We start from the raw sequence: 12,685 nt of genomic DNA on the forward strand, positions 1-12,685 counted from the left end.
TCAATAAGAGCAAATGAGCGATAATGGGACCAGGCCATAAGTGCAGCTCCCGACAGTCCAATACAGGCTCAATAATCAATATGCAGCACTGGATAGCGGGACTTTGAATAGGAGTAATTGATGAGTGAGGAATTTATGGAGAGTGCGCAGCAGGTGTGGCGTGTTAGAAGACGAGAGAGTGGGAACGAGGGAGTGACGCAATCGGGGTGTGGTTTAGATTGGGCGTCTCCCCTGAGCTTGGGCCCCGGCTTACAGTGACAACCAGCTTATATATACAATAGCCGTTTACTTGTAAATGGGAAAAAAAATTCAAATCTTCTTGATCCTCCACATTCCTTATTTGTCTGAATATCACTTGATTTGATGTGAGATGACTGTATAACGTTTATATATAATTTCACAGATGTAGCAATTACTTGTTTTATAATTGTTTTAATTAGGTGAACTGATTGGAATTCAGCAGCGTGCACTAAAGTTACAACTCAGTAAAATATACAACCATGTGTGTGAAGGAATTGCGAAACAAGGGGAATCCAACACTCTAAATAAGATCTACACAGACCTGTACATCACAGAGGGTGTAACTCAACTCACCAAAGAACATGAGGCGAGACAGATTGAAAAGAAAAAAACCCGTGTAAGTGACACCACTCAAATGCAGCAAGAGAAGCCAATTGACTGCAAGAAAATGTTTGAAGCATTTCCTGAACAAGACAGACCCATCAGAAATGTGCTGACCCAGGGGGTGGCTGGCATTGGGAAATCCATCTGTGTGCAAAAGTTTGTCCTGGACTGGGCTGAAGGTAGCAAATATCAGGACATCACATTCATATTTCCACTTCCTTTCCGAGAACTGAACTTGCAGAAGGAAAAATACAGTTTAATGGACATCATCTGTCATTACTTTCCTGAGACCAAAGGACTGAGATTCACAGATAAGCACAAAGTCATGTTCATCCTTGATGGCCTGGATGAATATCAACTTCCTCTGGCGTTCCAAGAAAATGAAACTTGGACTAGTGTGTCAATGCCAACCACACTGGACATTGTACTCACAAACCTGATCAGAGGGAATCTGCTTCCCTCTGCTCTCATCTGGATCACCACCAGACCTGCAGCTGCTGCTAAGATCCCTGCTGAGTTTATCGACCGTGTGACGGAGGTTCGTGGCTTCAATGATGAGCAGAAGGTGGAATACTTCAGAAAAACGATCAGTGATGAGAATCTGGCCAACAAAATCATTGATCACATTAAAGCATCAAGAAGCCTCTTCATCATGTGTCATATCCCTGTGTTCTGCTGGATTTCAGCCACTGTGCTTCAGAACATTCTAGAAGGAGCAGAGAGTGAAGATACACCAAAGACACTGACAGATATGTACACTTACTTCCTGATCTTTCAGACCATACAGGGGAACATTAAGTACACAAGAAAGAATGCGTTAGACATACCGTGGGACAAAGAGGGCATTATGTCCCTGGGAAAACTAGCCTTTCAACACTTGGAAAAAAACAACCTGATCTTCTACTCAGTAGATCTTGATGAATGTGGGATCAATCCCATTAAAATATCAGTGTACTCAGGACTGTGCACTCAGGAGACTGGCAGATTTCGAGACACTGTTTACAGCTTTGTCCATCTGAGCATTCAGGAGTTCATCGCTGCTATATTTGCGTTTGTACGTCTCATTAATGACAACATCAATGGTTTTGCTGAACATTCCACATCACAGAGGAGTGAAAATGAGACAGAGATGATTCATGTGCTCCAGGCTGCTGTGGACAAGGCTTTGGAGAGTGAGACTGGACACCTGGACCTTTTTCTACGCTTCCTTCTGGGTCTCTCACTGGAGTCCAATCAGGAGCTGATACGAGGTTTGCTGAAAAAGACAGGAAGTGTCTCTGCTTGCCGAAAGGACATAATTAACTACATCAAGGAGAAGTTTGAACAAAATCCATCACCAGAAAGATCAATCAACCTGTTCTACTGTCTGAATGAGCTGAATGATGATTCTCTTGTGAAAGAGATCCAGAATCAGCTGAAATCAGGACGTCTCTCTGAAGCTAAACTCTCACCTGCACAGTGGTCAGCTCTGGTCTTTGTGTTGATGACATCTGAAGAGGATCTGGATGAGTTTGACTTACGGAAGTTTATCAGATCTGACGAGTGTCTTAGGAAATTGATGCCAGTGGTTCAGGCTGCCACAACAGCTCTGTAAGTAAAACCCATTTTCCCCATACAGATAATAAATAATTTATTTCTTGATGGTTCTACTAATGTTTTAACCAGTGTCTATATCCACATCCTAACATGTCAGCAGTTACTCTATAAAGCACACAGTATATCACACACAAGTCTAACATATACAAGAGTGTATACTTTTACACAGTGGCTTGTAAACAAACATTTTGGGGCACCATTGTTTATTCATAATTTTAATCCCATAGTTACTGCTGTTTGAAAAAAAATCGTCTGACACATATTCCCCATATTAGGCTCTGTGAGTGTAACCTGACGGAGAGATGCTGTTCAGCTCTGCTCCCAGTTCTCACCTCAGAATCCTCCAAGCTGACCAAGCTGGACCTGAGCAACAACTCCATACAGGACTCAGGAGTGGAGCAGCTATCTGAAGGACTGAAGAGCCCTAACTGTAAAATAGAGAAACTGAGGTTAGTTGTTTAGTTGAAATAGTTTGGGTTTTTTAATTTTTTACTTTATGCTTTCAGTTCCTTTGACATAAAATTAATGACTGCTAACTTGTGCTGAAGACAGAGTTGGCTGGTAAGCTAGCAGCACAAAAAAAAGAAAAAAAAATAGTTTGGGTTTGTATTGAAATGTACTATTCTAAGCTCATATCTAGTGGATAGTATTACATAGTGTGACGTCGTAGGTGTTGCACAATCAGACAATGAACACACTCGCAGAGGGGATTGTTTTTTTAACAAAAGTTTTACTTTTAACATCAGGGGTTTCATACAAATAAACAGTGGACACAAGGACAGCACGAGCACGATGAGTCATGATAACAAAATTAACAAGACTAACAGGGTAAACAGAAAACTAGAATACATGCAGTACTAAGACAGATATGGCCAAATAACCATTATCCATAAATACAAGACAACAGACTTGACAAACAACCTACATGTAACTCAACACTAAAATAAACTTAGATAACAAACTACACTAAACAAAACATACATAAAACATAACCTAAACACCAGGGGGGTATTCCAAGAAGCGGGTTAAGCGATAAAACCGGGTAAGTTAACTCAGAATTCACGGACACTCGAGGTTTTCCGTTTCAGAAACCGAGCTTAGAGAGAACCTGAGTCAGTTACTATAGTAACTTATGCTCTGAAGCTAACCTGCTCACTGGCAGGTTAACTTGGACCTGAACCAGAGTTACAAACACGTCATCATGACGTGTCCTTTCTTTGAAGATCATGTGGATATTGAAGCTCAGTTTATTCACCGAGCTCTTCGTCGGGAACGCCTTATAAAACCCCGAATAGACATAGGCTTCATTTTCGGATTATTTTTTTATGAACGTTATCGTTTTTCAGCACAATACATTACTTACATCCATAACATTATTAAGCGTCACATTTCAAATATTACACATCCTCCCTCAATTCTCTCCAGATTTTTATACATCGCTCTTCGTTTTTTTGCTAGTGGAAGTTTTTTTTATAGTGTAGGAGATGCGGAACCTGTCAGCAAATTAAAGCTACTGTATGTCGGCCTGTCCGAAAAGTATGTCTGGCATTAAAATGGCTAGTGTCCAGTTTTGTTGTTTTTCCTAGGCATTATGGACATCAAAGAGGAATTCTACAGCATCGTAGGTTTGTCTTTAATTCACACAGACAATAAAGAAATTAAGCAAAGGAGAAGCAATATATAACAAACTTCATTCCATTTACATTTTAAGGATTTCCTAGAGTGATTGATGGAACCCACATATGCTACCTATTACAGCACCATTAAAACATGAAGGTGATTACATAAACAGAAAATCCATCCATAGAATTTATGTACAGGTACTAACCTTTATAACCCTTAATGAATAATATACTTATCTTTAATGGTAACAAAAATAACGTAGCTGTTGTAATGGACCGTTCTCCCCATCAAGATCATATGTGATGCTTCCCACCTCATCACAAATGTAGAAGCCAGATGGCCAGGATCCGTGTATGATTCCACACTGTACAACACATTTGAAGAGGGTAGACCTGCGGTAGTTTTGCTATTTAGTTACATGCAGTGTAATAGTTAAATCATTGAAAACTGTAGTGTGATTTGTCGTGCTTTGATCGTCTTTCACCTAGCACAGCATGCTCGTTGATTGCAAGAGAAAACATTACCAGTCTTGTCTTTATCCTTTTATTAAATGTATACAAAAATACAGAGCGCTCTGGAGAGAACACACACAAGCCTATCTACTCTACCCTATGGCTCTGTGCTCAGGTCTCTGCCCGACCCATTTTCCTCCTGTTCTATATATTGTGGCCTGGGTATAAGCCCCCCCCGTTTCTTTTGGACTTTCCCTAACCTAGCCTTTTAGACAAAGGCTGATTGTCTAAGACATTCACAATCCGCTGAGCTCATCTTGTTTTTTCCCTAAATCTTACAATGACTTTTGCCAATTATGATTTTCACAGACTTAATAGTGGTTCCATACATAGGAGTTGCACGTAGAACACATACGTTAAACATACAGATGTTTCCTTACTAAGAGTGGGAGAGAGGCCTTCGCTTCCTGGTCCTGTCAAACTGATATACGTTCTTATTCTTCTTCTTAAGCATCCTGTTCTTTTAGAAAACAACAGGCACTTGGAATATGGGACAGAGCATACAGGCCTTTTCTCAGACACACTTGATAATAAGCTATTTGATTAATACTATACTGTAAGCAAAACATAAAGTGATTAATATTAGAAGTTTGATTAATACTTTAAGACTGGTCAAATTATATATGGATTATGATAAGCTGCTTGATCAATACTGTAATGTAAACAATATATGAAGGGATTAAAATGTAAATCTCAACAATTCCCCCTTTTTGATCTCTAAATAGATCAAACTTTAGGTTAATCCAAAACTACCTTCTCATCTTCTGACTCCAACAATGACATCATACCCAATCATCTTTGTGGTTCCTCCTTCTCAATCTTACTGCCGATTAAGCTTCCCACTAAGCTTCTTCTGCATTGGAATATACCAACATCCACATGTAATCATAATAGCCTAAAATATACCCACAGAAGTTAACACAGACATAATAAGACCTTTATATTTTCCAAATTGTCTTTCCAACCAGTCAGTAACCAAATATTGTCTCCTGCATACCCTGTAGTTAATTCAATTATCTGCTGTCGGTTCCATTTAGTATAATGTGATCGGATGCCTTATATAATTTTCTGATGTATTAGCTGCGAGTGTTGGTCCCGGTGTTGGGACAGGTCTTAATAAGGCCTGAGGTGTCTGAGCCCGATTGGCCCACTCCTATGAACTAGTGTCTTTATATAATACTGGTCTCCAAGCCAGTCTTGACACTCTTGCCCCGTTAAAATCACATATGGTCCACTTCTCACGTACTGCCCCCTGGTACACATCTGAGCTTCGGCTCTTAAAGGCCAAAGGGCGACAACTCGAGCGATTGTGTCGCAAAACTGGTTTGTCCATTCACAGGGACATGTACAAGGACCACATGATTCATTATAAGGATTCTTTATCTCGAGCTAAATCTGACTACTATAATGGTTTAATTGTTTCTATGAAAGGTGACACTAGATCACTGTATGCACTTGATAACAAAACTGTTCAAGGCCCGGACTCCATTCCACCGCATCTCTGTACTACCACCTTGTGTAATTCTCTAATGTCATTTTTCAATGAGAAAATAGAGACTATCTATAAATCTTTTAGAGCTCAGCCGGTAACTGTAACTGTTCTTGAACCACCCAACTCTCACTTATCACATAACAGGTTTTACGAAAAATTTCAATCTGGTTTCCGCTCCTCTCACAGTACTGAAACAGCACTTGTTAGAGTAACCAATGATCTCCTACTTGCAACTGATTCTGGATTTGTTTCTATTCTCATTCTTCTGGATCTCACTGCTGCCTTCGATACTGTATGTCACTCCACACTTCTTCATAGACTGTCCTCCATTGGAATAATTCACACATCATTGAATTGGTTCAAATCATATCTTTCTAACCGAACTCAGTTTATCCAGCTTAAAACCTTCACCTCTCAACCTTCTCCTGTTATCACTGGCGTCCCTCAGGGCTCTGTCCTCGGCCCCCTTCTGTTCATAGTATATCTTCTCCCCCTAGGTAATATTTTCCGCAAATACGATATTAATTTTCACTGCTATGCGGATGACACCCAGCTCTATATCTCTAGTAAGCCCAATTCCAACTTTCTCAAATTAAATGGCGATAAAACTGAGGTGCTACTTGTTGGCACCAAATCAAATCTCTCCAAAGTAAATAATTTCTCCCTCACTATTGATAATTGTTCTGTTTCTCCTTTAGTTCAGGTAAAGAGCCTGGGTGTCATCCTGGACAATACTCTATCATTCCAATCTCACATCAACAATATCACACGATCTGCTTATTTTCACCTCCGAAATATCAATCGTCTCCGCCCTTCTCTTTCCCCTCACACTACTGCTATTCTGGTTCACAGTCTTGTATTATTGCAATTCTCTTCTTTTTGGTCTTCCCCTCAAATTACTAAACAAACTTCAAATGGTTCAAAACTCAGCTGCGCGTATTATTTCAAGAACACCATCCTTCCATCACATCACTCCTGTTCTGCACCAGCTACACTGGCTCCCAGTTACACAACACATACAATACAAAATCCTTCTCCTCACTTTCAAAGCAATTCATAATCTCGCACCTCCATATATATTAGACCACCTCTCACTCTCGATCACTGAGATCGTCTGCTTCTACACACCTGTCTGTCCCCATTACACACCTCAGCACCATGGGCGGTCGGGCGTTCAGTAGCTCCGCCCCTAGATTGTGGAATGCTCTTCCCCCAGACTTGAGAAACTCTCAATCAATCATACATTTTAAGTCAGGTCTCAAAACTCATCTTTTTAAATCTGCTTATAACTGCTGATCTCTATGGTCTGTTCATTCATTTATTCATTTTTATTGTTATATCTTATTTTATTTTATTATCTGCCGCTTTTACTCTATTATTTCTGTTTTTTGCTTCATGTAAGGTGACCTTGAGTGCCAGAAAGGCGCCGTTAAATAAAATGTATTATTATTATTATTACTCCTATTACTAGATATACGGCACGCGACCTGTGCTGGGGATGTGCTAGTACTACAGATGAAACATCCCAATTAGTAACTAGTTTTTTTGGTAGGATGTGCGTCTCTCGGAGAAAATAATGCTAACCCTTGAACTTTATACTTGCTAAATGACCGTTCCAGCCGGCCAGTAGTAGGATTGTCAACTCCTGAAGCTTTATGTGAAACTCTCCAAGCAAACTCAAATTATGCAGTTTCCATTAAAACAATATTGGCTTTGACCCACCATAGACCCACATAGACAGGGGGCAGTCCCCTGTAAGATCCTGGTGACCCATCATGCTGTTAAATACTAACAATCACACTGCTACTACTTTCAATAATAATACAAAAACATATAGTCAAATAAACAATGTTACACAAGGCCTGTAAAACAACATTAGAAAATATTACTAAAAATCCAAATACATCACAAAACTTTTACTCCATCTCTGCCAGCGTCATCTATTCTTCTGCCCGCGTTGGAGGTGAGGATAGACTGTCCTCCTGATGTACCTCTGCTCTCGGGTAAATTATTCTGACCCGTTGCTTGAGAGCTCCGTATCTCGGCGCGCTGGTTCTGATGCTCAGCACCGGCTGAGGTTGTACCACATTTCTCCTTTGCCCTTCAGTAGGACGGAGTGTGATGTTCCCTTCAGTGACCTCGACTGGACTGGTCCACCTGGGCTCTGACCACTTCCTTTGATGACCTTGAGCAGGACCCATTTGGTGACGGGCAGGTCTGCTCATGATGTTGGTTCTGACTCCTCTCCTTGTATCTGGACAGAATAAGCTTCACAAATTGCTTTTTAGTACATTGTAACCTTCTTTGTACGACCCCGAGTGTACCTGTCCGGTTTCGCAAGCGCATTGGGGGACCCCCGAAAACTTCTCACTGTCATGAGCTCAAACGGAGTGAATCCTGCAACAAAATTCACTGAAGATCTTCTGGCCAACCATACAAATACATTTGTGCACATACCTTTACCTTTATACTTACCATTTATAATTTTCACTTTAACCTGAGATTGAGAATGATAAACCAACCCATATTTGTGTCTCAAACCCAAATTTTGTTCCACAAATTTTAGCTCCTAGCTAGTGAAGTGCATCCCATTATCTGAGCACACTTAATTTAGTAAACAATTGTGCAGTATCCAGTAATTTTATCAACATTTTGCAGACTGACTTAGTCCTCTGCCCTGGTGGAAATGCTTCTACCCAACCTGAGAATTTATCCACAACCTCTAACAAATACCTTAGTCCTGTATTTGTATTAACATATCCATGTAGTCAATCTGAATTTCTTCTCCTACATCCATTGCATATGTATATAATCTTACATATGTGTATTTCCTTACACTATTCCCTGCTGCTGTAACAATGCAAATTTCCTCACTGAGTGATTAACAAAGAATTATCATATCATATCTTATCTCCTGTGGTCCAGGAAACTTGCCTAGACCTGGTCTTAAAGCATGACAGCTGTTATGCACATTGCAAATATCACATTTCTCTGTCCAGTCTGCTATTATGTCAGTATAGGTGCCATCAGTAATTAAAATTTTCCTTCATTTATTTTTACCCACGTGCTACCCCATGTGCCTCAGTTCACACTGGTTTGATCAATAGACAATAGATTGGTTTCCCGTTTGGTCCTTCCCCAGACTTCCTTATCTCTTACTGTCTTTGTTCAACAATGCCATTTTATTTTATTTCATTAATTAATTAATTTATTTAATTTTTTCTCTGGGGTAGATTTTTCCTGTAGTTTAAGTAGCTCTGGGCCCTGTGGTAGAGGAGATCACTCCTTGTCTGCCCTGCAAACCATCTCATGGGCTCCTGTGACACAGCCTGCTTGCCTGTGTCTCTCAGCTCGTCCCCCTTTTGATATCCTGTAACTGTGTGTGTGCGACTTCTGCTTCATGCTGTGTGCAGTCTAACAGGAAGTTGACTTCCTCTCCCCCTTTTCCTGAAATCACATTCAGGACTGTGTTTCAGAAACTTCTAAGAATGGTACGTTTTAATCAGCAACTGCCAAGTCCACGGCCTGTGCCAATGCCTGTTTTAGTTTAATGTATTGTCTTTCTCTGTAGTGGCGAAATACTATAAATTTAATAAACTAGGTATTAAAAGATTTAAATTAGCTCACTCTTCAGAAAGTTAGTTGTTACCCAATGCCTTGCTGTACTCTGTAAAAAATTATTTTTGACTTAGTACTTAAATGAACTTAATTATATTTACAATCTAAAAGAATAATATATTACCGGCTGGTGACTTAAGAATCTCACATAAAATTATATACAATACTTGGTGTTTCTTTATAATAGTTTGTCTTCAAATACATTTGTATATTTTAGTCTAAATAGCAAAGTAAACAATAAACATTTTGTAGTTAAATACACTGAAATTATGAGTAAATATTACTTAAATATATACTTTGTTAAATTTACTTGCTGTTTCTACGTGGAAAAACTTTCCTAAATTTTTTTTTTTTTTTTTTTTTTTTTTTAGTAAACCATACTCCAAATTTTTCAGTGTACTGGCTCTCCTTATCATGCTTACCTACTCCTTTCCCATGTGACCCGTGTGTGAAGCTAATGAGATGTGTGGAATGGCTGAATCTCCCATCATATACCAGCACTGCTGGGCATGTCTCAGCTTTGCAGGGGTTGCAGCACCCCCAGGCCCCAGTAGCTGTTCCTCAAATTCCTCCCCATGAATTGGATCCCCTGCTGTGTCATAAAACAATATAACATGAAGTGGGTCGGGTGGCAGGACATTCAATCAAAGTGATCCGGCTTCCAGGAAATGAACTGGGAGTGGACGCCCCTCGCGGTTCATGAGTGAGGCTTCAGGAAACCCCTGTAGATAGCAACCGTGGAGGCCAGTCTGTGGACATCAGGTGTCTGCTGTCTGTGAACAGTGCATTTGTAATGTCTCTTCCACAGGTTAACAGGTGAAGTCTTTGATCTCAGGAACCTGTGTTTAGTGGCCTGCTTGCCGCATTGTACAGTCATTAGAACAGTTCTGTGCAGACTTTGATATTCTCCAGCCAGAAATGATAGTCTTTGAGTACCGCCAGTGAGGGACAACATAGGGTTTGCCGTAGCTTTGCTGTCAGAGTTCTCATCAGGGCCCCGCCATTGCCCTGGTGCTGCTGAAGGGTTTGGTGCTGGACCTCTGACCTCTGGCCCTCCTTCATCCTACGGTTTTGTGGGGACTCTTTTTCGCCCAATGACTCTCCTGAACAGAAAGAGAACATCCACCCCACCTGCCACAACGAAGTTGCCAGGATCACTGTGACCTTCCTTGCCCCTTCCCAAAACCCCTTCTTCTAAAATTTAGGTTAGACCCAAACTGTTGATACTACTACAAAAAATAATACACTTAGGGGACATATTGAGGTCTCTGGGGCGGACCCCCACTCTGAGGGCTGTTGTAGTGCAACAACATGCTCAGAGACATTTCATCTCTGCCCAGCTTCAAGAAGAGTCTCAAAACCTTCCTGTTTAAATCTGCTTTTAATTAAGAAACTCCAACTCTGTTCTAATTGCCATCTTATTTACTTTATTGCAATATTTTCTATTATTTTATAATTTGTCCCTTTATTACACTATCTTATTAGGTTTGATTCCTTTTTATCTTTAATTTCTTTTAACATTTTCTTTTTGTCTTTTCTCTTTACTCCCTTTTAATATTTCTTTTTTTATTATTATTTATTTATTCTATAAAACACTTAAGAGTTGCATGTATGCATGAAAGGTGCTATACAAATACAGATTATTATTATTAATTGTTCCCTAGTCACTTTAACTGGCATCAGGTTCCTCATATTGAACTGACAACACACAGACCCATTCCAAAAATTAGAACATGGAAACATTGATTATTATCCAAAAAACTACTTTCATGGATTATATATTCAGGGCCCGCAGTGTAAACGATTTCAAGTATTCATTTTTATTATGTTTATTTATTATTATTAATACCCCTCCTCTAAGTCTCCCAGAGCCAAGCTCTTTCCTGCTGACAGCTTGTCCAGTTTAACTAGCCAACTGCCTCCTCCCTCACTGAGAGGGGGAAGTTGGTCAGACAGGGCAGTGACGTCCGTCAATGGCAGAGGCTGATATTCTCCAAGGCCAGTGGGCCTGTGCACAAATGGCATGTTTAAAACTTCCTATAATTTTTATTCACTTTTCCTAGATCTAGTGCCCTGGTACGGGCCTACAGACTCATCAACTCAGAACACTCTAGTGCAAAATGCTGGAGTGAGAGAAGCTGTTCTGTGACATTACGTCATTCTTCTCTGGCTTCTATCAGTTCCTCTACTAGGGAGACACTTCCTGACTTCAAACCATTGCCCCGCATTGTTTCTCTCTCCGACGTGTTACCTTTACTCTCTTCACTTACCCCTGTGTGTGTGCTATAAATAACTAACTCCATCCAAGTCCCTTCTAAAACGCAGTTAACACTTTTTACCCCACGGCACGAGTTCCCTTTTTTCTAGCCTTAAGTACTAATATCTAGTATCAAGGGGCGGCTCGCGCTTTTTAAACTCAACGACGTCGGTTTTATCTATTAGTACAGTTTCTACTATTACATTAATTCTTGAATAAATTCCTTCTGCTGCACGTTTATGTGTCTCAGATCTAAATCTTTTTAGATCTTCCGCGTTTGATAATTTTGCGAGTTAAACGTGCGCACTTTTAACCAGTCGGTCTATTTTCCGAAGATGTAACGATTCTCGGTTAGGAGGCGGATGCAAATACACGAATGAAATGTAACTTTTAGAGCGGCGGGAATGCTTGTCTAAGCACACTGTCCTTACGCGACAGGTGCACGCGCGGCGAGGCACTTTTTCTCAAGACGTCCAACTAAGATTGATTACTTTTACTAAATACAGAGGAAGGACAAAACCAAGGCATAACTACAAAAAACAATCCTCATTTCAACACCCACTTACAATTTAAAACTAGAACACCTCAGACAAAGAACAGACTATACTATTTGTTTAACAACGAAGGAAGAAATTGAACAGATGACTCAGCCAATATATAGATGGGATACAGAGAAACCACTAACATTTAACAGGACAAACCCAACAACCAATTAAAATATAAAAGACCGTCAGCATATCAAACCCAACTAATCAACACAATAAACGACACACGCAATAATTGACAACCAGACTTGATTTATGATCCCTAAGGTGTAGTCTGAGACCAAAGCAAACTACAACGTAGACGAAAAGAACTCATACGAACGCCAGACCAACGAATGAAAACACTAACCAAACACAATATGTGAACCTCAAAGGTATAGTCAGACTAGGGGAAGGCCTGAAACGTAGACGACACTCA

The 12,685-nt window shown here is 40.1% G+C and overlaps 1 protein-coding gene across 1 annotated transcript in view; it reads left to right on the forward strand.

Annotated features, from left to right (window-relative positions):
• Positions 1-12,685, forward strand: part of LOC143474464 (uncharacterized) — a 177,279-nt gene that overhangs the window by 116,711 nt on the left and 47,883 nt on the right. The window contains exons 26-27 of the mRNA XM_076971930.1: positions 441-2,214; positions 2,496-2,669. Of these exons, the coding sequence (XP_076828045.1) occupies positions 441-2,214; positions 2,496-2,669 (1,948 nt within the window). The remainder of the gene's footprint in view (positions 1-440; positions 2,215-2,495; positions 2,670-12,685) is intronic.

Source organism: Brachyhypopomus gauderio, chromosome 14, assembly GCF_052324685.1.
Source record: "Brachyhypopomus gauderio isolate BG-103 chromosome 14, BGAUD_0.2, whole genome shotgun sequence".
NCBI lineage: Eukaryota > Metazoa > Chordata > Actinopteri > Gymnotiformes > Hypopomidae > Brachyhypopomus > Brachyhypopomus gauderio.